This window comes from Saimiri boliviensis, chromosome 1, assembly GCF_048565385.1.
Source record: "Saimiri boliviensis isolate mSaiBol1 chromosome 1, mSaiBol1.pri, whole genome shotgun sequence".
NCBI classification, from domain to species: domain Eukaryota; kingdom Metazoa; phylum Chordata; class Mammalia; order Primates; family Cebidae; genus Saimiri; species Saimiri boliviensis.
Genome location: NC_133449.1, coordinates 228,006,016 through 228,032,560, shown reverse-complemented (window position 1 = coordinate 228,032,560; position 26,545 = coordinate 228,006,016). Strand labels below are relative to the sequence as shown.

The 26,545-nt window shown below is 44.2% G+C and overlaps 1 protein-coding gene across 3 annotated transcripts in view; it reads left to right on the top strand.

Annotated features, from left to right (window-relative positions):
- Window positions 1-26,545, top strand: part of RASGRF2 (Ras protein specific guanine nucleotide releasing factor 2) — a 374,367-nt gene that overhangs the window by 310,826 nt on the left and 36,996 nt on the right. For all 3 annotated transcript variants that reach the window (XM_074384260.1, XM_003920945.4, XM_039474667.2), the window contains one exon: window positions 8,574-8,680. In XM_074384260.1, the coding sequence (XP_074240361.1) occupies window positions 8,574-8,680 (107 nt within the window). The remainder of the gene's footprint in view (window positions 1-8,573; window positions 8,681-26,545) is intronic.

The following is a 26,545-nucleotide window of genomic DNA, read 5'->3' as shown; positions in this document are numbered from 1 at the left end:
TGGCATCATCATTTACCCAGCTGCACAGGCCCCAAACAGTAGAGCCATTCCTGATTCTTCTTTCCCTCAAACCTTGACTTCGTTGTTTAGGGCTTCTGTAACAGATTACCTCAATCTGGATGGCTAAAAACAACAACGATTTATTCTCTCACTGTTCTGGAGGCCAGAAGTCCAAAATCCAAGTGTCATCAGGGCCATACTTGCTGGAGGCTCTGGGGGGAGAATCCTGCCTTGCCTCCTCCTAGCTTCTGGTGTTGGCTGGCAATCCTTGGTGTTCCCCAGCTGGTGGCATCATGACTCCCAATATCTGCCTCCGTGTCACATGGCCTTCTTCCCTCTCAATGTGTCTGTGTCCAGTTTCACCTCTCACTGACCCCTGTCCCCATTGTTCTTTGGCAGAAGTCACATCCTCTCTTTATCCTGGCAGTATGTTCTTATTGCATTTCTGTACCAGCATAAAAGCTGATGACAGCAGCCATGGAAGGGCTGAAAATTACACAAAATCAACAGGAACAGTGTTCTGCTCCTCACGAGTCCACAGGCAGGCCAGGCTGCATGTGTCAGTGGGAGGAGCCTGCATTTTAGAGGCACTTATCTGGTCATCAATCCTGGCTCCTTTACCATCTGTGACCTTAGGTGGATGTTGGACTTCTCTGAGGCTCAGTTTCCTCATCTGTAAAAACAAGGGATATGTTTTTATGGAATGATGGGAATTATGATAAATAATAGGTTCTCAACGTTTCATTTTAAATTCAATATATAATCATTCCTTTAAGAATCTAAACAACACATGTTGTTTAAAAAAATCTATGAGAACAATTTAGTTGACAGTTTTAGTTACTAATTTCCTTGAAAGGTGAAAGCAAAGGAAAGATATTGATTTTACCATTCTTCATGTATTTTTTATCACAAATAATGATAGATCTGCTGAGCCTTTTTCCCTCAGTCTATAAGGATGTGTATTTTTTTTAGTGGTTACAGTTAATTGCAGTTAGAGAAAATCTTAGGTTAACCTGAGTAAGGAGATGAATGTAAAAACTGAAGGATGAGAACACACCTATAGAAATGTAAAAAAGACAAACATCCACTCTGGTGCATTTGTTCATTGCCTCATTAGCATCTTGCCAGTAACCTTTAAGAAACTACCCCTTCACATTCTGTCCATGTGCTTTGAGTGGGAACTTACCACCCCTTATCCCTACCATTGTCAAATGATGAGTTTGTAGAACGCCTATGATGCAGTTCATGTCAGCAAAATGCAAGGATTTGGTTGGGGGCCCTAGGATAGAAACATCCTCTGTCGTAATTGGAAGTTTCCAGAAATAATGCCCTCTCATACTCTGGATGATGTGTGGTGAGATTATAAGACTAGATGGCCTTCCCCATCTTTTCTGCTTGGCAGTGAGACAGAAATGACATCATGTGCTTCTGAATCAAATGAGATCTGAATCTAGAGCTGTCACTGTCTCCAGATATGTGAAATAGCAATTCTCTTTTTACTCCAAGCCAGTTTGAGTTGGATTTTCTGTACCTTGAAAACAAAAGATTGCCAACTGATACTCCATTAAGATGGAAGCAATTAGGCTGGGCGTGGTGACTGATGCATGTAATCCCAGGACTTTGGGAGACCTAGGCAGGTGGATCATCTGAGGTCAGGAGTTCTCGACCAGCCTGGCCAACATGGTAAAACCCCATCTCTACTAAAAATACAAAAAATTAGGTGGGTGTGATAGTGGGTATCTGTAATCCCAGCTACTTAGGAGGCTGAGACAGGAGAATTGCTTGAATCCGGGAGGTGGAGGTTGCCGTGGGCCAAGATGGTGCCATTGCACTCCAGCCTGGGCAACAGAGCGAGACTCTGTCTCAAATAAATAAATAAATAAATAAATAAATAAATAAATAAATATGGAAGTAGTTTAAAAGCAGTTGAATATGCCAGTAGATAACTACACCAAATGTCCTGCCCTATCCAGACTAAAGTTGAGCTTCCGTAATCCTGTTATCCTAAATTATCTCTCAAGAAACAGTATGTCAGTTCATAGACTCAGTGAATACTGTTACCATGATCTATGTATATGAAAATCCACTTGTCTGCATTGACCAATTATTTTCAGTTTATTAGATGTGTAACCTTGAACAAGTTACTGAACCTCTTCATGTCTAGGAAAATGTTCTAAGTTGGTTCAGTGGGCAATAGGCAGACATAAGAAGTACTTGAGCTGGCGGAGTAACAAGTTAAAAGGTATGTGGGAAGATTATTCTGGGAGAGATAGGCACCTTACTTATATTCAGAGTTTCGAGTTTTGTAAATTTGTTTGAAGACCATCTCCTCCCACTTTAAGGAGCTGAGAGCAGGGAGCATCTCTCTTTGTTCACTCAGCACATACACATTATCTGGACGTAGTAGGAAGTGCTTTATAGATACTGATTGAATAACTGAATTATCGATAGAAGGAGAACATAAGAACAGAGAGAATGAAGAAAGGAAGAATATCTCAGAGACAATAGCTGCAACCCATATGTGTGGCACACAGCGTGACAGCTGGAGAATGGAAAAGAAGGGATAAATCCAAGAGGTGCTACCAAAAGGTCACAGAATTTATTGACTGAAGGAGAAGAAACAGGAAGAGACAAAGAAGAATAAGGTTAGGGCCGGGCGCGGTGGCTCAAGCCTGTAATCCCAGCACTTTGGGAGGCCGAGGCGGGTGGATCACGAGGTCGAGAGATCGAGACCATCCTGGTCAACATGGTGAAACCCCGTCTCTACTAAAAATACAAAAAAGTAGCTGGGCATGGTGGCGCGTGCCTGTAATCCCAGCTACTCAGGAGGCTGAGGCAGGAGAATTGCCTGAACCCAGGAGGCGGAGGTTGCGGTGAGCCGAGATCGCGCCATTGCACTCCAGCCTGGGTAACAAGAGCGAAACTCCGTCTCAAAAAAAAAAAAAAAGAATAAGGTTACCCACCTGAGAGGTTGAAACCATGGCTATGCCATGAAATCAGTGGGAAAGTTCGACTGGGGAGCAGTTGGAAGGAAAGAAGCATACACGCGGTTTTTAGATACATTTCTTAGGAGAGGAGAATGTGTCATTAATAGGGACATGTCTAATAGGAAGTTTGAAATGAGGGGTTTGGGGTACTGTTGGAACTGGAGGTGTCAAGTTGGAAGGCATGGAAAAACCACGAGAGAGGGCATGTGCCCAAGAGGGTGTTAACTGAATGGGGCCAACCCTGGAATGAGGAGCCAAGGAATGAGCAGAGGTGGAGAGGCTGGAGAATCAGGGAGAGAATAAGAAGAGTGTTTGGTGACAGAGCAAAGCAGGGACCATGACAAGAGGAGAAGCATCTCCTGCTTTTTCCTTGGCATGTTTCATAGCAAAGCACAAATATGGTGACCCAGGATTTCGGGGAAATCAATGCAGATTGTGTAAACCAGGCATCCCCAAACTACGGCCTGTGGGCCACATGCGGCCCCCCACCGCACTTCAGGAAGGGGCACCTCTTTCATTGGTGGTCAGTGAGAGGAGCACAGTATGTGGCGGCCCTCCAACTGTCTGAGGAACAGTGAACTGTCCCCCTGTGTAAAAAGTTTGGGGACACCTGGTGTAAACATAGTGCTACTAATCAGATTGCCTCTATCAGTCACTTTCAAACTTTCTTATTGCAACCCACTTGAAGAAAAGTGCTGCTCCATATAATTGTCACATAAGAAATGTGATGAATTTGGGAAAAGAGCACATTTTGAGGAAATCTAAGTTCCCATTAGATAGGAAAGGTTTTGACTTAAAATCTATGACAGTATGAGACTTATTTGTCTATTTAATAATGGTCTCATGCTCTCACACTTGAAAATTTAGAGGAGAGATAGAATTAAAAGGAAAGCATTTTCTTTCCCCAAATATCCAAGTAGCATCTTCTCTTGCAGGTTTAAGTGTTGGTTTATCAACTTGCAAGAGAAACTTAAGGCTTACACTTTGGATCCTGGCACTGGGGTGTAATTAAGCGCACTCTAGCTTTAGAAATGGACAAACCTGGGCTCAGAACCTGGTTCTCACACTTCTTAGTTCTGTGACCTTTGCCAAGTTTCTTAGCCTCTTTGGTTTTCTGTTTCTTTGCTTGCAAATTGGGATAACAACGTTTAACCTATGTAGTTGCTCATATGTTGAAGAAGCTGCATTACTTATGGTACTATACTTAGCACTTGGTGGGCATGTGATGAATGGCAATTGTTATTATTGTCCTTGGTCGTGAGCGTTAAGTTATAGACCACTTGTGAAGCTCCTAGCAAAGCACCTGGCACAAAGCAGCAATAAATCTTAATGATCTTTTCATAACAGCAACCAAAGAGTAGAAATACAATTGTAATCCAAGTGCACGGTAGTATACAAACCAGTTGTATGATTTTATCTTGCCTACAGTTCTTTAGAAAAATATCTACTGGGCGAAAGAAAGCACATTGACAACATTGATGCTATTGGACAGATTATGTCCCATTTGTATGAAATGAAAGATGATGCATCACTGAGATGGCATTCTTAATTCCCAATTCTTAATTCCTAATTTCTCCCAAATTGTCCTTTGGGACAATTTAGAAATGCCCCAAAGCCGATGTCATCTCTCCAAGAGACATGCCTGTAGCAGTTTGATAAATCAAGTTTTCTAAAAGGTGCTGATGTATACTCATTAGCTGTGATTGTTTTAACTGTGCTGTCATGTGTGAAGCTGATCGTGTGTTCTTGCTTACATAGACATCGAGGTCCATGCCAATCATGCTTCTAATCAGATGTGCCCATCTCACCACTTTTCACAGTCTTTAAAGCTCTGCAAACAATTTTCTACAACTTAACCAGAGTTTCTGCTTATAAGCCACCACCTAAATAGAGAGCTGCTTGGACAATGTTTATTTTTAAATTTAAATATGGTCTACGCTGCTAATTGGTGGCAGTAACCATGTGGAAGCCATTCTGTCCCAAAATCATAGATCCATCCCCAAGAAGTCCTTGTGCCATTTTCTGGAAAAGCAAATAACAAATGTTTTGGGGACTTTAGACATCTTTCACATGCGCAGCACAACCCAATTCTCCATAATCCAGGAGAATCTATTGTATTAATGTCACACTTGTGGAATACATACTGTATGTTTAAATTAGAGCTAGGTAAGAGTTCTTATATCTGAAATTCTTGCTGGTGGTGATGGAAGGGTGGAGTGGGGACCATCAGCTTCCTGATTGCTGTGCCTATTGATCCTTGCTTATGTGGACAGTGGGTGTGTTTTGTAATTTTGGATTGTGTGCTATTCTTCAGGGGCAAAACATGGCGATCCAGGCTGAGGTGTGCGTTCCTCTACAGAGGTTTTTCACGTGCTTTTGTTGGGGTCCTCAGGGTTATCACTGGCCTAGGCCACTTTTTATTTTAACTTCTCCTTAGATGGGTAGACCACACAATAGTGGTTCAACCTGAGCCTCCAGCCTGCAGGAGGTGGGCGGCGATGATCCGTTCTCGCGGAGGACATTTCTACCCTCTCCCATGACCCCACCGAGGCAGAGGCAGACAAGTTTCTTAGTAGTCTCCTTTTCTAGGTAGGATAATTTTTTCCTCGTTCCACTTTTACAGAGCGATGATCCTCTGAGAGTTCCAGGTTTATGTGGGAGTCTCAGCTCCCATCTCCCCATCCCCACTTCATGAAGGCCCTGGGCTTCTCCTGAACCATGTGGATGTTATGATCCAAATGCCATGATACTGACCGCCACCCACCCCCGCCCAGGACAGCCAGCGCCAGTTCAGAGACTTGGTTCTGCTTTTCACATCCCTCTGTGTATTTGACCATGGAAAATTCCTTACTTTCTTGAGAGCTCAGCTATGCATTTAGAAAGATATTTGTTATATTTTACTCAGAATTTCTACGTTTTTACACTTGATCTTTGCCAAAAGGCTGAGAAGTGATAGAATTTCTACGTTTTTAATAACAAAAGATTTTTTTCCCCAAGATACTTCCTCTGCCAAGAACACATCATCACCATCCTCTGACAGAATTAAAATGTCTACTGGTGGGTGGAAGATGCTGTCTACATTCAAAGAGGAGTAAGGAGAAGGGGCCTCTGGCCTTTAAAAACTTTTAGATTTTTTTTTTCCTCTTAACTCACTCATAAGCTCCGAGAATTATTCTTTCAGTCATTCACTCAATTATCCTTACAGTCGTAGATCATTCAATAAAACTTCGTTCCTACTATCTAGGCTTTCATTTTCTGCAAATACATATTGTGTACAGCATCTACTATGTGCCACACAGGTGCTCGTGCCCAGCAAGATCATACTAGATCCCTGTCTTCCTGGAGGACACAAATATTAATCAGATAATCACATCAATAGGTATAAAATTGCAAATGTACTAAGTGCCATAAAGTAGACGTGTGTGGCGCTGTGAGATATGTAACAGGGGCTTTGCCTAGTTCAGGCTGAAAAGTGCTCATTTGAAGAAGTGAAATTGGAAACTAGAGTGGCTTTCACTGAGTTAAAAGAGGAGTGATCATTATTCCAGATAATGGAGCAGTATGTGCAAAGGCCCTGGGGCGAGGATGAATGAAAAAAGAAGTATGGTGACATGGAAGAAGAATAGAAAAATACGGTTTCAGAAAAGGCTGAGAGGAGGTAGGCCTAAATCACCAAAGACTTTGTAGTTTGTGTTAAGGAGTTTAGTATTTATCCCAGGAGCCATCTAAAGAGCTTTAAATGCCAGAACAACACATCCGAATTTTCTTTCTATGATCCTAAAAGATCTTTCTGACTTCAGTGAGGAAAACAAATTTGAGGAGGCAAGAGTGAGAGTAGAGACCAGTTGGGAGGCTGTTACAGTAGACAGAGTTGCTGGTAGCTCGGCCCCCATTTTGACTTTGTAGATGGGAAGACCTGGGACAGATCTGAGATTTATGTAGCAGATAACAAAGTTTCAGGCTGCCATAACTGGAGGGAGGGTAGGATTTCTTTACTGAGATAGGGAACGCTAGAAGAAGACACCTTTGGTGTAAAGGTCATGGGTTTTTTAAATCAAGTTTGAGACGTATTTGAAACATATAACAGGAAAATAGAAAGAGACAATTGGATATTGTGTATATGGATCTGGAACTCAGAGAAGAGATCTAGAGATAGAAATATATGACTAATTTGCTTGTAGGTAATCATTTAAGTGGTAGGCCTAGATGAGATTTCCTATGGAGAGATTATAGGCTGTCCCCTGGATGTAGGAACATGAAGGTTATTGATATGACTTTAGATGGGAGCTGATTTGTTGCTGAGATGGGATGAAAAGCTTGGAGTAGGATGTAAGAGAATAGGAAATGAGGAAACGAAATCAGTGAGTATAGACAACTCTTTCAACAAGTTTGCCACTGAAGTTATATAAGGCTTTAACGAATGTTTAAAGGAAATTTGATTTCATTGTGATTGGAAGGCAGAATCTTTTAAAACAGGATGTCAGTGGAAAAATATTAAAATGGTTTATTGATAACGAAAAGGTAGCCAAGATAGAGACATCAGTCAGCACAGAGAAGACTCAAAGGCACTGAACCAAGATTGAATTGTAATCATAGCTAACATTTATTGCAGTCTCACTGCTGTGCTAGGTGCCATTACAAATCTTTAACATGTATTAAAAGTCTGAATCCCACAAAACCTCTATGAGGTAGGTATGATTACTGTCTCTTGAGGAACGTGGGAAACCAGACCTAATTTGCCAGGGTGGGAGAACAGTGATTTGAGAGCAGGCAGTCAGGTTGTGGAATCCAGGGGGTTTTAAAAAATATCCTTTTTAATTGACAAATAATAATTGTAGATATTATATTCCCATGGAGTACAATGTGATGCTTTGGTATACGTTTATGTCATGGAATGATCAAAACCAAACTAACAAATCTATCACCTCGCATATTTACTATTTGTGTGTGTGTGTGTGTGTGTGTGTGTGTGTGTGTGTGTGTGTGATGAAAATCTACTCCTGTAATATTTTTCAAATACACATTCTTAGCGGTGATGCTATACTGCTTCTCAGTATAGAGATGCAAAGTAAAGTATTTGAATCATCCATGAGCCAAGATACGGGCTCGTCCAGCTACAGATACTGAAAATGTTCTCGATTGTGCAGTTACTTTGAGGCAAAGTATAAATTAATGCCGACTCAAATACTTGGTTAAAATTCCTTTGTGATTGTGTGTAAAGGGTGGCAGTAAAAAAAAAAAAAAAAAAAGAAAGAAAAAGAAAAAAAAAAATCCTTCTTGGCTTTGTATTATAGCCAAGACAGACATAAATGGAAGTGTCAGGAGAGCAGCTTTAGCTTTAATCAGTGGCCTTTAAGAAATATGTGTGCATTGTTCATTTAATTGCACCTGTAACTGCATGAGGGCCTCACTGCTGAGAGTGTAATAGGTGAGCAGAATTCACAGCCGTCTGAAGCACTCAAACCTCTCTGCCAAGAAGTGTCATCTGTGAGTTTCGTTAACTAGTGTCCTAAAACGTATGACCTTTTCCGGGTCCCTGGGGAGTGGTTTTAACTGCAACCCATGTGTGTTTCTTTTCCTTCTAAGGCTTTAACAACACGGAGAGAACATGTGATAAAGAGTTCATCATACGGAGAACGGCTACCAATCGAGTGCTGAATGTCCTCCGTCACTGGGTCTCAAAGCACGCACAGGTAAGTCAGGGAGGGCCCTCATTGATTACTGTCAGGGATTTTTAAAAATCACCTTTTTAAGTTGTGACACATGTAAGACACCTCTCGATTCTTTGGAGTTAAGTTTGAAACCTTGATGCTGGAACTTAGGAAGGGAAGAAATAGGCTAGGCATACAGATCAAAGCAGACACACGTGTCTTGCCAACATCCACTGTTTCAGATCTGCAAATGACGTGATGCGGTGAAACGGGGCTCCCCTGTCCCTGCCTCTTCTGAGGAAACAGCCCTTGCCGATGGTCACCTGAGCCATAGAAAGGCCACTATACTGTGCCACCTACCCTGGGAGCACCTTTCACAGGGTCTTCTCTGTAAGTGGAGCTATGCTTGAGAGGCTGCCAGCTGTAGGCACCCCTGCCCCCAACCCAACTAGAGGCAAGCACCACAGTGCCCCCAGAGGCAGACAGCAGGTGTCCCCCGGAAGTCAGTAACACTCTGGGATCTGGTCAGGGAGTGCTTTCTGGAGATAATTTGCCTCATGCCCTTTGACGTATTGGTTCCCAATGCTGTTTTTAAATTGTGTTACACTGACAGGACACCCAATTGTGATCTGTTTATGCGTTTTCAGTGCAAGTTTGTAGAATTTATTCTCCTTTTGCAAAACAAATCAGGCGCCACTTTGTTCCCCTGGTATGATGCATACAGAGAGCTTTTCTTACCCACTGCCGCATGCCAGGCAGTCCCTCCTGGACACGCACCTGCCTGGCACCCTGCAAGGAGCATTTGAGAGAGAGAATGGGGCCCTGCGTGGCTCAGAGCAGAGCATATGAAGCTTATATTAAAAGAAATATAAGTAAATTGTCCGTCCACTAATGAAACTCATGTGTTATAACAGAAAAAGAGAAGGTATTCCCAGGTCTTTATTATTAGGTTGGTGCAAAAGTAATTGCAGTTTTTGCCTGTATATTCTGAGGCCATCGCGTGTCTGCTGTGTCGTCCTTGGTAATGACAGTCTATTCAATAGGGTCATCATGAGGGCAGGCTCCTGAAATCCCTGTGCTAAGAGAATTTACTAATTAGGAAAAATAGAATTTAAGCCTAACCACAAGTAAGTCCATAAAAATTCTTAAATATTAATTAAATAACATAGCGTACTAAAGAATGTAAAAATTCCATCTTACACACATCTTAAAAGTTTTTTAATCCTATATGAGTCAAATTCCAAGAACCATCTTAGCTCATGAGAAATGTCTAGTCTCTTTTCCCTGTAGTCTCAGTGAGCTGCTGGTAAATCCATTTTGCCTCACTGCAGATAAAACCCTATCATGAATTTTAGCATTTACAACTTTTCCATTGTCTGATGGTCCATCTTAATCTTCTCTGATTTTTTTTGTTTTTGTTTTTGTTTTTTTGAGATGGAGTTTTGCTCTTGTTACCCAGGCTGGAGTGCAATGGCGCGATCTCGGCCCACTGCAACCTCCGCCTCCTGGGTTCAGGCAATTCTCCTGCCTCAGCCTCCCAAGTAGCTGGGATTACAGGTGTGTGCCACCATGCCCAGCTAATGTTCTGTATTTTTAGTAGAGACGGGGTTTCACCATGTTGACCAGGATGGTCTCGATCTCTTGACCTCGTGATCCACCCACCTCGGCCTCCCAAAGTGCTGGGATTACAGGCTTGAGCCACCGCGCCCGGCCTCTTATCTGATTTTTTCACTCATGAATCTGGACATTTAATTCCTGGGGCCCACAGTGGCTTCTAAGATGTGAAGTAGCTTCCATAGACAAGGCTGAGCTGGTCCTCTCACCAGGCCTCAGCTCCCCTCCTCCCTTCCAAATCTTCTCCCCAAAGCCCTCCAGCCTTGCTTCCCTATCCACCTGACTTCACTTTGCTCAATCCCCAGGGCCCTCTTTTTCTAATTATCTCAAATAGGAATCCCTCCCAATTCACATATAATTTTTACAGTTGCTACAAAAATACCCCAAAGCGAATGACAGTATGCTGAGTGTTTTTTATTTTTGGTAAAGAAAATTCCTAGATGGGGAGAGATTTACCTACGGAAGCCCTCGTTTACAATAAAGAGTTCTACAGTAAGGTTTGCCACCTGATTTGGCAGCTGAATTGTTTAGGCATTTCAGATGCTTTGCGACCTGAGTGACTGCAGCTGTGCTTATACGTGAGCCAGCACGTCCACTCCAATTCCAGCGAGAGGGATCCTAGCTCCTCAGACTCTCCCTCCAACAGAGGCATAGGTGAGTGAGAGAAACGGCTCAAGGATCCAGTCTTCTCTTCCGACCTTACCACTGTGTAAAATACAGACCCTGGCTGTTTCATTCACTCATGTGCTCAAGGAAGTCTTCCCATGAAGTCTCTCCGTACGTCCCCTGTGTGTGTGAGTGGGCCTCGGGGACTGTGGTTGGTTATCGGTGTCCTGGTGTAACCCTGTCATGTGCGTCTCCTGTCACCTTCCTCATCCTCTCTGTGTGAGCACATGGCCACGTGCAGGACATTTCTGTGAAATGTCTACTTATTGGGAATTGCTTCAGGGCATTTTTTTTTTTTCTTTTTTGCTGGCTTGAGTGTCCAGATTCCCTTTCTTCCTTTTGCTGACTCACTTGTGGCTGCCTGGTCATCCTTTGTCCTCCACAATGGGCAGTCTGAGCAAGTCAAGGCAGGCTGTTGGTGATGGATTGGTAAATGGTTCAGACAGAGCTACTCTCAGTTCGTGGTCCTGGGGCCTCATTGTGTGCCTCCTCTCACCAACTGTGGGCCTGGCCTGAGGTCATTTCATTCAGAACACGTGAAGGCGGCCTTGGCTTTATGGAGCCTAAGCAAGCTGACTGTTACGGTGCTTAAAGAAAGAGTAGGGCCGGAAGCGGTGGCTCACGCCTGTAATCCCAGCACGTTGGGAGGCGGAGGCGGACAGATGACCTGAGGTCAGTAGTTTAAGACCAGCCTGGTCAACATGGGAAAACCCCGTCTCTACTAAAATTATAAAAAGTAGCCGAACATGGTGGCAGGCACATGTAATCCCAGCCACTCAGGAGGCTGAGGCAGGAGAATTGCTTAAACTCGGGAGATGGAGGTTGCAGTGAGCGAAGACCATGCCATCGCACTCCAGCCTGGGCAACAAGAGCAAAACTCTGTCCCCCCACGCCCCCTCAAAAAGAGTAACAGGGCCGGGCGCGGTGGCTCAAGCCTGTAATCCCAGCACTTTGGGAGGCCGAGGCGGGTGGATCACGAGGTCGAGAGATCGAGACCATCCTGGTCAACAAGGTGAAACCCCGTCTCTACTAAAAATACAAAAAGTTAGCTGGGCATGGTGGTGCATGGCTGTAATCCCAGCTACTTAGGAGGCTGAGGCAGGAGAATTGCCTGAACCCAGGAGGCGGAGGTTGCGGTGAGCCGAGATCGTGCCATTGCACTCCAGCCTGAGTAACAAGAGCGAAACTCCATCTCAAAAAAAAAAAAAAAAAAAAAAGAGTAACAGTCCATCTTGGTATCTTTATCCAAGTTTATCTGCAGGTCTTTACTCTCCCAAGGCGGCATCTAGCTATATGGGACTGCTGGTCCAAAAACCTACGCTATAATCCGACTGTCAACCCACCCTCACCCTTATTGTCTTTGGTTTTCACATCATAAAGTGAAGGGCTTGGATAAGATGATTTTTAATTATCTGATTCACTTTTTACTAGTGGAGTCCATTTCAGGAAGAATATATCAGTATCGTGGCAACCTGATTATTTTGAATCAGTAGCTTTTAAAAAATGAGTAGGAAGTTGAACTCATCTCAAAACTACAGCCAAGCATGGTAACAATTACATTTTTTCTCACATGGTAAACTACCCAGAGAGGCCACTTCGATTTCTAGAAACAGAAAAGCTGTAGCTCTACATCAACCAAGATGTAGATTTACCCACAAATAATCTAGACAATCAAGGCCACCACAGAGAATTAGACGTCATGTATTTATTTATCACTTTTCATCAAAGCTAACTAATATTGGCAGATACTACCCTGACCTTTATTCAGGAGAAATAAAAAGTTGCAGAAGTATGGGGGTAGGGGTTTGTTCTCCAGAGAAGTAAGAATGCCCCAGGATACCATCTCCTAACTCTACCCCCATGTGATGCTGGGAGGGCATTTCTTCTAGAGCCTTCTGGTTTTTTCTTTAGTTAATATTTTGGGAGGCTTATGATGTCTCATTTTTAGAGGGTTCTAAACCTCTTCATATGTGAATACTTTCTGGCCTATTGCTCCTCATTTTGTTACACATTCTCAGTCATTTGTTGCCTTTCAGTTGAAAGTGAAGCCACAGGCCCAAGCTGGGTTTCTGCCATGTGCCTTGTCTATAGATAGCAGAGGGAGCAGCAGCCCAGAGTCAGGGGACCAGTGTTTTTTCTCCAGCTCTACCACTGTAGCTCCTACGGGGCCCCAAGCTGGTCTCTCGGCCTCTTCGGGTATTAGTTTCCTCTTCTGAAAATAAGAACAACCATCTCTGCTTTACCTCTCCCAAGGATGTGATGAAGTTAAAGGTGATGTTGAATTAAGCGTAAAGCATGATATTGATGTGTGCGATGAAACTCCTTTCAGCTGCGGACAGGAGCGATGCACTTTTCATCGCCCTACACCCAGCCTGTAAGCTCCTTCCTGGTCTCATTCATCCTTGCCTCTCCTTTCACATAGTTCTGCAATGCTGACCACATGGCGGATGCCCAGTTAACACTTGTGAAATTGAGTTTCTATTTTAATGTTTCCATTGTTCATTCTTTCCTGGAGGTCGTTTTCTAGCCTTTAACGTTTCCAAAGTCAGCCCAGACAGAGACTAGAACCACGAATCAATCAGAAATCTGGGCTGTGTGTTTAGACAGTCTAAGTAAAGGAAGTGTTTTCATTAGATGTCGACACACTTCCTGAGCATGTCCTGCTGGGAGGCCTTACGTATCATTTACACAATTCCCAGGTCCCTGCAGGTGTCAGATCTGTAGTGCTGTTAACCAAATGCTCCCAGGATTGCTTTTGTCCTTTGTGCACAGACAGATGAATGGGGGCTGGCTACAGACATTTCGGATCTATGCATAAGTCTCTGTTGAAGGCCTTTCATGTATGATCTATAGCAATTTTGGTTTTCCTCAATTATCTTATTGACCAACCAGTTCTGAAGAGATGTTCTGTCTAGTTATTCGAGGAGTTTCACAGACCGTGAGTGACGCTGGTAAAAGAGCTGCAGCTGTATCTGCAGGTTACCACTGGCTCCATCAGGCTCTGAGTACCCGTTTGAGTGACAAGTGGCTGAGAATGAAACAGTCACGTATTTTCTTAATTGTAGGCTTAGGGGAATGTTTTTAGAACATGAGATTAGACAAAAATGACTTACCTACATAAAAAGCTCCCCAGAGGAGTTGACAGAGGAATACTGCTACTCCCTTTTCTGTTTTCTCACCTCCTTGATTCCTTCACTAATAAGAATTGGGCACCAGAATGTTCCAGACATTGGGGTAGGTGTGGGAGTGAGTAAGATCCACGCAGGCTTTGACCTCAAGGGGCTTCCAGCCATTGGGGAAAGGCCCACTAATAGCCACTGGACTTAACAAAATTACATGTGTGGCCAGCTATTAAATCGAATTCTTCTGATTGTTTGTGACTTTCAGGCAGAGGACCAAAGGCACAGGGGCAGGTAAAATAGGTAGCAACAGCCTGCGTGGCCTTAATTGAGTGGCTAGGTCACCTACACAAGACCAGCTAGGAGCTCGTGAAATCAATCCTGCTGGTAATTGTGATCAGCCACCTGTGGGAATTGAGGCAGAAGAGGTCAAGGACAGTGATTTCTAGAGAGAGTTGTCTCTAAGTTCCTACCACCATGGGGAAGGCGGGGAGATGCTTCCTTTTCACTTCGAGCCACATGAGAAATGTTTCAAGGAACCCACCCAGCTAGCCTCTCCCCTGAAAGGTGCTCACTGGGCAAAATGAAGAGTGGTGGGTGTGCTAGGAGTGAGATGCATTCACATGTGTTTCAGTGAACCAGGTGGATCCGTGGGGAGTCCCATCTGGATGACCCCACATCCTGCCCAACAGGACTGCCTGGAGGGCTGATGCGTAGACAGAGGCTGGGTGAGGTGGACCACTGGCAGCCCAGGGCCTGGGGCAGTTGAAAGTGGCTCACAGGAGGACAGACATTGCCAGAGTCAGGGGAGGTGGCCCTAAGTCTCCCACAGAGAGGTCTTCAAAATTTCACCAAAATACGTCACATGGGAAAAGGTGGCCACTTCCCACCTGCCATATCTAGAGAGATCCAGGGCCAGGCTCCCCCTACACTATCACACCAAACCATTGCTGTCCCCTGGACCTGAGCTGTGGGATCAGAAGCTGTAGCCAGCTAGTGGGGAGGTGGTGGTGAGAGCAGAAAGGGCCTCCTGTGCAGGCCACCGGGCTGGAAGCAGCCCATGCCAGGGCCAGAGGGAGGCTGGACTGAGGTTTTGAATATACTGGACTGGACATTTTGACTGTTGAAATGAGACCATTCTTGTAACTAAAAAGTGCTGGAAGACATTGGTGCCCGCCCAGAACTCCATGCCAGGTGGGGAAGGAAAGACTGCCGACCGCTTTGCTAGGACGGGCACGAAGCAGTGATGCCGTTTGATGCTTCCATCGTTACTTACGGTGCAGGGAGTCCAGGGTGCCTTGGAGAGCAGTTTCACAGAATCTATCAAAATAGCTCGGCTGTTATATTTCTAACTTGCTTCAGTCCTCTTACATTCACTTTATGGTGAAGAAAGAGATACAGATTTAGCTGATAGTGAATAACTTGAGTTTACATTTCAATTGATATGCTTTATGGCATTTTTATTGAAAGATTGCATACCTCATATAAAGGGCACTACACTCCAGTGTGTAGCTCAGTGTCTTTCTGCCTGTGTATACACCCATATAACTGCCACCCACCTCAAGGTCTGGGACTTTTCCAGCACCTGAGGGGGTCCCCCAAGTCTCTGCCCATCTTCCTGAGTGTTACCTGTGTACTATTAGTTTTAGTATTGTTCATTTCGACATTATGAGCTTTTAATATATTCAGGATAAAATCCTTTATCTGTCCAATGATACTCATTTCCCCCAATTTGTTCTTTTACATTTAACATTGCTTATATTTTACGTATATACACCCTTTTCCCATTATAAGAGGGTTTTGTATATACTTTATCCTACACACACACACACACACACACACACACACACACACACACAGAATCCTTATCACTCTTGTTAAAATATATGTTCCCTGATACTTTCATAACACAATTAACAAATAAATAGAGTCTGGGGTAGAAGACAGGAATTAGCAGATCTCACAACCCCATTCTAGTCACTCGTAGCAGCTGAGGTGAGAGTTTTTACATCTCCAAAAATCATAGCTGGAGTTAAATTCAGTCCCAGTGTGCCTTTGTAGAAAAGCTCTCAGAGCAGGTGGAGGGGGATTTGGAATCTGTCTGGAGCTGTGACAGTCGGGCGATCTTGATCAAAACCCCTGCTCTGGCATTTATTGGCTGTGTCTGAGCAAACTGTGAAGCTCCTCCAGGTCTCCATTTCTTCGTCTGTAAAAATGGGGATGGATACCACTTTTTCCTTCGTGTCATGGTGAGGATTATATGAGTTAAAACATATAGAGTAGCCATTACAGATGGAGGTTCAAAGCGCAGCAGATCCTGCTCTTGATAGAGATAATCTTGTAAAGGCAATGTCTGGTCCAAACCCAGACCTTCAAGCAGGCCAAATGCCGTTACCCATATTTGACCAGTGAACCACTTCAGTCTCAAAGGGGTTCAGTCAGCGTCGCCCAGTTAAACTTGCTGTGATGGTGGAAATGTTCTATATCATGGTGTCCAGGACGGTAGCCTCTGGCCACGTGCAGATAATTGCTCACTTGGAATGTAGCTAATGTGGCTAAAAAGCTGTTTGGTTTTTTTTTGTTTTTTTGAGACGGAGTTTCGCTCTTGTTACCCAGGCTGGAGTGCAATGGCGCGATCTCGGCTCACCGCAACCTCCGCCTCCTGGGTTCAGGCAATTCTCCTGCCTCAGCCTCCTGAGTAGCTGGGATTACAGGCACGTGCCACGATGCCCAGCTAATTTTTTTGTATTTTTAGTAGAGATGGGGTTTCACCATGTTGACCAGGATGGTCTCGATCTCTCGACCTTGTGATCCACCCGCCTCGGCCTCCCAAAGTGCTGGGATTACAGGCTTGAGCCACCACGCCCGGCCATGAAAAGCTGGTTTTGATGTTACCGAATTGAATTAAATGTAAATAGTTACATGTGACTAATGGTTACAGTATAGACAGCACAGATCTAGACCCCTCAAAAGTACCATAGAGAAACAAACTCAGCTGTCAACGTCCCTTCCAGTCTCCTGCAGCACCTCATTCCTCTGAAACAGGAACCCCACTGGTGGCCTCCACAATGGCTCCAGCAATAAGCCTGCTGAAGGGAGCACATCTGTATTAGGTTTATGGAGAGAAAAGCAAAACCTTTCTGTAACCTCAGAGTTGCTGTTATCTCAGAGAAGACAATGGTGCTTTCCCAGTGAGAAAACCGACCAGTGAGCATCCGTCTGCCCCACAGAGTTTAGGTATTGGGGCTGCAGTCCTAGGTCTGAGGTAAAGCGGGGACACACCCTCTGAGTCGTTAAGGTGGAAAAGTGGGTGCCGGTGTAATGGCCTCTACTTAGTATGTTCAAGGTCTCAGGGATCAGATTTTCCCAAAATGTGAGTGTACACAGTTTGTCTCTTTTGTTTCTTATTTTGACAGATGGCAGGGGCCCCTTCTACATTTTTTTGTTTATTTTTTGGCATTGCCTAGTGAAACGCAACTCTGTGTTGATCAGAGCCCTGAGTTCAGGTTTGTTCATTGCTCCAAGTCGGAAATGGAGGTTGGGCCAGGACAAACACAGCACAGAATTTTCAGTGTGGGCAGGAGAACAAGAAGTGAAAGAAACCAGCAGCTACTAAGCAGGCAGCTGCTGTCACCTCTCCGCACGGCCAGCCGGCTTCCAGCCCTGCCCCTCCTCACCCATCCGGGCTCCTGCCAGCGGCCCCAGGGTACTTTTCAATCACACTCCCTGCCCGGTCTCTGCCCTTAAAGAGCGGATCTTCTCTTCCATTGGCAAGGCAATCTTGGCATGCCGGGCCTGACCTTTGAGCTCTTTGTAGGAGAAAGTGGCCTCTCTGCTGCGAGTGCTGCTTTTTGTCCCCACTTCCTGAAGATGCTCAAGACTTTACAAGCCCCTTTCCCTAAGTCTTCACCATGGCCAGATGAGACGTCTGGTGGAGAAGTGTGTCACGAGGACTCTTGAGCAAGGAAGAGGAACCATTGAATTGCATGGAAATAACCTGGGAGCAGCCTGAAGTTTGGTATTGGTTTAATTAGGATACAGGGCACATGGTCTTTTATGGGTGACTTGAGAGCCTGATTCTTAGAATGAAGGTAGGTAGTTTCCTCTGTGAGGATGGATTCTGAATGACAGAAACCCAATTTTAAAAAATAACATACTATATCACTTACTTTATATCAGACACTATCTTAAGTTGTTTTCAAATAGTAAGTCACTTTCTGTGACTTGACTCATTTGAGGAAGAGGAAGTTGATACTGTTATTACCTCTGTTTTACACATGGGGAAATGGAAGCTCAGAGAGACCCAGTCATTTCCCCAAGGATCCACCGATAGCAAATGGCCGCAGCTGGTGTCAGTCCCTGCCGTGTGGCTGCACAGTTTTTGCCAGGTACCCCGAATCTTGCAGCCTCTCCATCTTGCTGGCCAACTCTTGAGATGCAGACTGCTCAAAAAATGAAATGTAAAAACCTGCTTCTGACTCAGGACAGTGAGAATAGCATATGTCAACCCTGCCAAGGCTTTCTCTATTTCTCAGTCTTTCCTTAGGAAAGTTACTTTTGACCACGAGTCTATTTTGTGTTGCTCCAACAAAGGATTTGTACTTACTAAAGGCTGGTGCAGGAAGGAGCACTGCACCCCTGCTGACAACCACTGCAACACCTCCCAGGCTGGGATAGTGGCAGCAGACACCCCTGCCAGCTCCCCAGGCCACCTGCCTGCAGGAGACACAGTCAGAGCTTCCCACAGTGAAGCGCCAGGAAAACTCCACTGTTCCTGAGGCCCCAAGACCCCAGACATCCCACCTTGACAGATGGGTGAGATGCTGCTCACTGCTCAGGGCACAGAGTGCCATGAGGCTCCTGGGCCTGTCCCCAGCCAGTGGGAGCTGATGGGGATACCAGGAAGAAGAAGAAAAAATTTAGTCTAAATATGAGATGCTAGCAGCTATGAAATGTTTTTAAATGACTAATGAGTTGTCTACCGCTTCAGCCTTGCAAATGGTGTTTTATGTTTGTTTGTTTAAGGGATGGGCTCTTGTTCTGTCACCCAGGCTGGAGTGCAGTGGTACGATCGTAGCTCACTCTAGCCTTGACCTACCCCTTGCCTCAAGCGATCCTTCCACCTCCACCTCCCAAAGTGCTGGGATTACAGGCAAGAGCCACTGTACCCAGCCACAGATGGTTTTATACAATCACCAAGTCAGAGGATAATCGATGGCATATATCCTTTTTATGTCAGTCCCACCCTTTTATCAGCACCCATTCACTTCTAGCTGTCCACATGTCATCCATCAGCCTCTGTGTATCTCAGCTAAGAGATCCCAAACATCCACCAGGCACACACCAGTGTTTGTTCACAAACAGATTTCCCATGACAGCAGCCGAAATGAAATAGAGAATGCTCCATTTAATTGAAATTGGCCAGCAACTTCCATTCCTTTTGGCCCCTTCTGATTTCCTGGACACATAGACTGACCCTTAGCTTCACGGCGGTGCTGGATCCTACCATGTTCTTTTACTAACGATTGCCCTCTCCTTCTCTCCTCAGAACAGATTCCTTAGGCATCACATTTTGCTTTAGTTCTTCAGAAATCCCTGTGTCAAAAAGGTCTCAGATGAGGGAGACATCTGGAAACTTGCACACTAGTTTGGATTCCATTGTGAGCTGGCTAGTTTCCTCATTTGTAAAACTGGCAAATTAATCTGTGTGGAGTTACAGTGCACAAATGAACTATTTGTTATATTTCTCTGGAAATTTGAAATGTAAGAAACTTATCTTAGAAGTATGGGTTTTTTCTTTTCTTTTTAATTCCAAAGATAGATTTTTTTATTTTCTAACTCTTTCTCTCTGGTCCAGACAAACAACCACCAAGTAAGAAACTCCTAGGTCCTTGAACTACTTACCAAAGTTTTTCCCCATCTTTTATACTTCCCTATTGTTATCCTTTAAATTCTCCTCACAGCGAGTCATTTACAACAGGATTTATTAAGTTAGCATGAGCTAGATTTAAGCTTTTAAGAAGCGTGTCTTTAATGGCACTTATTTTCAGATTGCATTAGCTGTTGAAACAGAAATGTTTGTCCCATTGAACTAGTGGGATTCTTTAACCTTTCATGGATGGATTTTGTTGATGGAATTTTATGTATGTCGATAGCTTCTTATCTCTGTTCTAAGAGTTTTCTGATGCAAGTGCCATGGGGATCCCTTAGTTTTCCTAATTTTCCTCTCTCCTCTTGTAATTACTCTTGGACCTTAGAAGCATTTCTGGTGACTGGCATGCAACCAAGCCCTCAGGATGGGGAACGATGACCCTGACATCACCTGGTCCTTGTTTGATCCAGCCAGACCTGGACCAGTGCCATCCATCACTTTAGAGGTGCCTCAGGCTGCCAAGAACCGACTTAACACTTATGTATCAACCGGTTCATCAGGCCCCACAGTCCTCCCCTGTCTGCTGCGTTTCTCTTTGTGTTCCTCTCCTCGCCACTCTGCTCTCAGATGCCCCTAACTTCTGGCTCCCAATCTCTTTGCATAAAGTCTCTCCTTGGGTGAAGGTCCAAGATGCTACTTCTTCCACATTTCTGTAACTCTGAGCGCATCTTCTCCACACTCCCGTAACTCTGAGCGCATCTTCTCCACACTCCCGTAACTCTGAGCACATCTTCTCCACGCTCCCGTAACTCTGAGCGCATCTTCTCCACGCTCCCGTAACTCTGAGCGCATCTTCTCCACGCTCCCGTAACTCTGAGCGCATCTTCTCCACGCTCCCGTAACTCTGAGCGCATCTTCTCCACACGCCTGTAATTCTGAGCGCATCTTCTCCACACTCCCGTAACTCTGAGTACATCTTCTCCTTGGGGAAGGAAGGATGCACCCACTGGCTTTCTTTATATGTCTTTTTCCCTCCTATGGATCAGGGTTAAAAAAAAAAAAAGTGTAACTAATAGACTACTTTTTAGTTATATTGGAGTTAAACTCAAAGATAATTTTGTTGGCAGGGGACATTATTTAACTAAGAAAGTTAAATACAATTTTAAGCATCAGGAATAAAAGGAGGCCTTTCCAGACTTTTCTTTTTCCCTCTGGTCTTTTGTCATTTTCTTGAAAATGACAATCCACATAAATTAACCACCCACCTAATGGAAAATACAGTATCTGAAAAAAAAAAAAAAAATTCTCTTTTGTTTCGGTAAACTTATTGCCCTCTCTTATGTTTTTCAATTAGAATGTTCTTTTTCATCGTGTGAATGAGGCTTTTAAAATACTTTTTAAACGGACTGATTCTGTTTTGGGACATAAATATGTAAGCTTGGAAGCGATCTGATTCCGGGGTTGTGGGGCAGTATTTAAAGATTCCTGTATGCACAGCTGTTCAGAACTAGGGACTGAATTTTAGCAAGTCATTCAAATGCAGAGTCATTTGTCAGAAAATGTTCCGATAAATGGTTTTCCTGATGGTTTTTTCCTTCTCGCTGAATTAGTGTCATTCATTGCCATTTGCCTTGTCCCAGTTATTTTTGTTCTAACATATCTTCCACATTTCACTGCGCCTTCTCCCAGCCGCCTCCCACTTCACATCTGCTAAACTGATTTCCCAAACCACCAGTTTAAGTCTGAGGTAGCTTATTACCACTTGTCTCAAAGTGAAGTATTCTCCCCCAGGGATTTGTATGCATTCATTCAACAAACATTTGAGGGCTGACCAGGAGCAAGGCACAGTGCTTACCCGATTTGGGCTTTAATTGCCTGTGGGTTTTACTACCTGAAACATAAGCCCCTAGATGACTGTCAGGCATATATTTTATCTATGTTCTGTTCCTCTTCGAAGATTCAAGAACCTCATGAGTAGTTAATGACTAGTAAGTGTTGAATGTGTATTGGAAAGTTTAGAATTACTGTGGTATTGCTGTGTAGGGTTTAATTCCAAACCTATTGCCCTTTCTTAATGTTTTTCAATCAGAATGTTGTTTTTCATCATGCGAACAAAGAGGTCTTTAAAATATTTTTGTAGTTAGGCAATGAAAAATGCCAGAAAACCCCGCCCTTCCACTTTTCCAGCAAGAAGCCCTGATTCAGAGTCATTATTGCCCCAAGGTGGTGCCAATGCAGGCAGCCCACGGATGGTGGCCGGTGGGCAAGGGGAGCAGGTGCCCTGCAGAGCCTCCTGTCCCAGGTTTTAGCCAGCAGTCTTCCCTGGAATAGGGTTGCAGTGTTAAAGTTTTGAATAAGATTTCTTCTCCTCAGAAGAGTTGAAAACCACGTTGGTTTAGGCGTGTTGTCTCTAGTCCATGAACATGAGGAATCCAAGTGTACCCCAGACCTGTCAAGCCTGACTTGCATATATCATGATCATTCAGTGTCTTTGCCTCAGTTTCCCAGTTTACAAACTGGCCTGAATCTAATTAACTCTACACCACAATTTAAATTATATTCTTCATTTTGTGTAGTCAAAGACAGAAAACAGTAGTATGCTTTTCATTTTCTTGAAAATCATCAAGTTAAACCCCCATCTCTTATTTCTGAACTCAACACATCCTGAGTCCTTCTTTATAAGCTCTTTGTTCCAGATTTTAAAATTATTTGTGTGATAGGTGATGGGGAGGAAGGCAGCAAATCACACTGCCATGTGTGTACCTATGCAACAATCTTGTATGTTCTTCACATGTACCCCAAAACCTAAAATGCACTTTAAAAACTAATTTGTGTGATTTTTAAGCCACTCTGCAGTATTTCCACTTTCCTTTCAAAACCTCTGGCCACCGTTAGGAATATACTGTACTGATTACACTGACTCTCATAGTTCTCTTTAGCCTCAAACTGCATTTATTGAAGCAGATTTTCCCAGTGTCCTAGAGTTCTCTTGGCCATGTATAGTAAATTACTAATTACTACCCTGCTGTCCTGAAAGAATGAATATAATTTCTAAAATGCCTAAGCTATCAACAGGGATTAGTTTTAAAGTGCTAGAGAACCTGATTTATTGCTTTGCAGATGATTTTTCTGGTGTTTGATCGAGTCTCATTCATGCAAACTAGTTTATTCAGGCTGGAAACCTTAGTTTCCAGATCCCTGTCTTACATGGTCATTGGTAAAGCGAAATCGTTCCAGGCTCAGCAACTGTTTGACATTTCAGTCTAGTCTTCCTCAAGCCAGCTGCCACTAATTCATTGATAGCTGCTTTTTCTCGAGACACTGAGTGGTTGTAGCAGTTAAAAACTCAGCCTTTAGCCAAGAGTTTAGCCTGGATCTAAGTCCTGGGCCTGCCATTTGCTAACTGTGTGACCTTAGGTAAGATACCTAGATTTTCTGTGCCTGGACTTCCCCATATGTAAAATAGAAATCATGATAGTAACTATGCTGCAGGATTGCTATTGAAGATTAAATGAGATAATAAAGTGGTTAAAATGTGGCTGAGTGTGGTGGCTCACATTTGCAATCCCAGCATTTCGGGAGGCCAAGGTAGGTGGATTGCTTGAGCCCAGGAGTTGGAGACCAGCCTGGGCAACATAGAGGGAGCCCCATCTCTAAAAAAAAAATAATAATAAAGTCTTAAAAATTAGTCGGGCATGGTGGCAGGTGCCTGTAGTCCCAGCTACTCGGGAGGCGGAGGCGGACGTGGGGGGAATCCCCTGAGCCCAGGCGGTGGATACTGCTAGTGAGGCGTGATCACGCCACTGCACTCCAGCCCTGGGGGACAGAGCGAGACCCTGTCTCAAAAAAAATTACCTAGCATGGGACAACTTCTCATTAAGTCTTATAATTACTTTAGGAAGGTTTTGTTGTTGTTGTTGTTGTTGTTTTCATTTGATCCAGGGAAAATGCTGATTTTCCTAATTATTTATGAACATGTTGAGTAGAGTCAATACAATCTTGGTAAAATAGACCCATCTCACAATAGCATCTCTCTTGGGGGATTCTGACATCGTCAGTGGACAGCGTTTTGCCCCTCGATAGTTTCTGTCTTGCTCCCTGCCAGAACTACCGACTTCTTGCAGGTGGTTTCCGGACTGCTGTGTTTCCAGGCCCAGCCTCTCCTAAGGGTCAGTAGGGCGTCCCCAAGCCCCGCCTTGCAGATGGCCGCCCTCCCTAAGCCTCTTCTGGTTTCTTTGGTTAGTGTTTCTTTCATGTGCAAACCCACCCTGAAGTCTGTTTGCTGCACCGTCACCACAGAACCTTGTTTGTTGCTCAGTAATTCTTGTTGAAGGAACAACAGCGATGGGCTCCTTTTCAGAGAAAGAACTGTAAATGTCTTGCATTTTCTGAGCGCCCCAACTTTGAGCAAACAAACCTTTCTTTGTTCGAATCCTCTGTCTCTGCATCCCTGCTTCAGGAATTGGAAAACAAAAAGTAAACTAGATGCTGCTGCTTTGGGAACTTCGGCAAGTACCTTGGGGTCGCTTGGGTGCCACTGCTTCGCTCTACCGGCGCAGGCGGCTTTGCGCGGCGCTGTGCTGCAACCGCGGGCCGGTGGCCTCCGTCCTCGGGGCCTGCGGGCCCACTCCAGAAGCCCGCGCCAGGGGTCAACGCCGACCCGGGAGCGCCACCTTGTGGGCGCCTCGATGGCCGCCTCCGAGCAGGCGCTCGGGTAAATCTTAACTCCATCGTTTCAGGACTTGGGGAAACGTAGCCAAAAATCCCATGCTGGACAATCACAAGGTGGCTGTCAGCCGGGCATTAGCAGTCACTTATCTCTGGATTGAAATAGGGCAAATGTCTTTTTGCTGCTTTAGATTTCTTTTATTGAGCAGCAGCTTCTATATTTTCAACAGGGACTTTTGAATGACCCAATTCTGTATTTTACACGCATTTGTAAAAAGTAAAATCATCTATTCTAGTTAGTACATCAGAAGATCTAAATTTCTTTTACTTTTTAGGGTTTTTTTTGGCATGGGTTTTTTGGGGGGGCGGGTAGATAAACAGAGGTAATGTAAACTTGCTACTCAAAATGTGGACCCTGGACTAGGAGTATCAGCATCATCTGGGAGCTTGTTGGAAACACAGAATCCTTATCCCGGTTCCAGATCCTCTGAATCAGAATCTGATTTTCGCCAGAACCCCTAGTGAGTCCAGTGCATGTAACAGTTTGAAAAGGACAAGTATAAAGGACTGTGAAGGAGTCAGAAGGGTTAGTGTTCTTGTCCCAGCCCCTCCATCTCCCCATGCTTCTCAGCCCACGCGATCACCTCTCTTCAGCCTCTGTGGCCCATATGTGATGGGAGACCATAGATTATGGTTTCTGTCTTGTCTGATGCTAGGTCAGCTGAGGAAGAATTAAAATTATATACGAGGCCGGGTACCATGGCTCACGCCTGTAATCCCAGCACTTTGGGAAGCCAAAGAGGGCAGGTCACTTGAGGTCAGGAGTTCGAGACCAACCTGGCCAACATGGTGAAACCCCCATCTCTACAAAAAACACAAAAATTAGCTGGGCATGATGGTGTGTGCCTGTAGTCACAGCTACTCGGGAAGCTGAAGTATGAGAATCCATTGAACCTGGGAGGCAGAGGCTGCAGTGAGCCCAGATCATGCCACACTCTAGCCTGGGCAGCAGAGTGAGACTCTGTCTCAAAACCAAGCAACAGCAAATAATTATATACAACAGGTCACTTTGTACATTGTAAAAACCTGTGCAAATGTAAGCGGAAATTATGGATGGCAAAAATTCTTCCATTTCATACTCCACTATCAGAGAGCCTGCATTGCATTCTATCAGAGTCTGATTTATACCATCAGCAGCCAAGCAACTATTCAACTGTGACTATTTGTCATGCTTCAAATAGTGTCTCAGCAGATTTCATGAAGTCTTTCAAAGGTCCCTCTCAGGCCAGTCTTCCCAGAATTCAAAATAATGCGATTATATTAGGTTTTCCTTAATAAGACCTTTCACACACTTCCTGTCCTGGGGCCCCAGAAGCGTCCGCTGTTGAGCCCAGCATGCAGCACAGTAGGTGCTCACTGATGCCGGTTGATTAAACCACTAATTGGCCTTCAGCACGGTCCAAACAGTAACCTGATATCCTTCACACTGATTGTGCATTCATGATAATCAAGATTATTTGCATCATTAGAGACCTGACATAGCTACATGAGGACTCGGTTGTCTCACTAATATATATGAAATATTCATTAAGGAAATAAAGTCCGGATGGCTGAGAAATTCTCTGGTAATGCACACAGATTGATGAAGGTGAGAGCATAAACTGTTTACAAACATCATTCCCTTTACCTTAAAAGGAGGGAGGGAGTGGAACAAAAAAAAAAAAAGAATACCGGCAAACTATTACTCTCTTCTCTTTACATACATTTTCAAAGAAAAATTAAAAGCGAGAAGGTGTTTGGCAATAAATAGGTGAAATATTAGGAAAACGTATCATCTGAAGCCTTACTATTTATGAGATATTAACATCTATGTTGCTGCTGGTCCCCAGTGGCTCTTGTTTCTAAAGAATTGGGACTGTGTCAAACAGTGAAAAGTAAAATATTGGGAATAATTTGTTACATCATCTG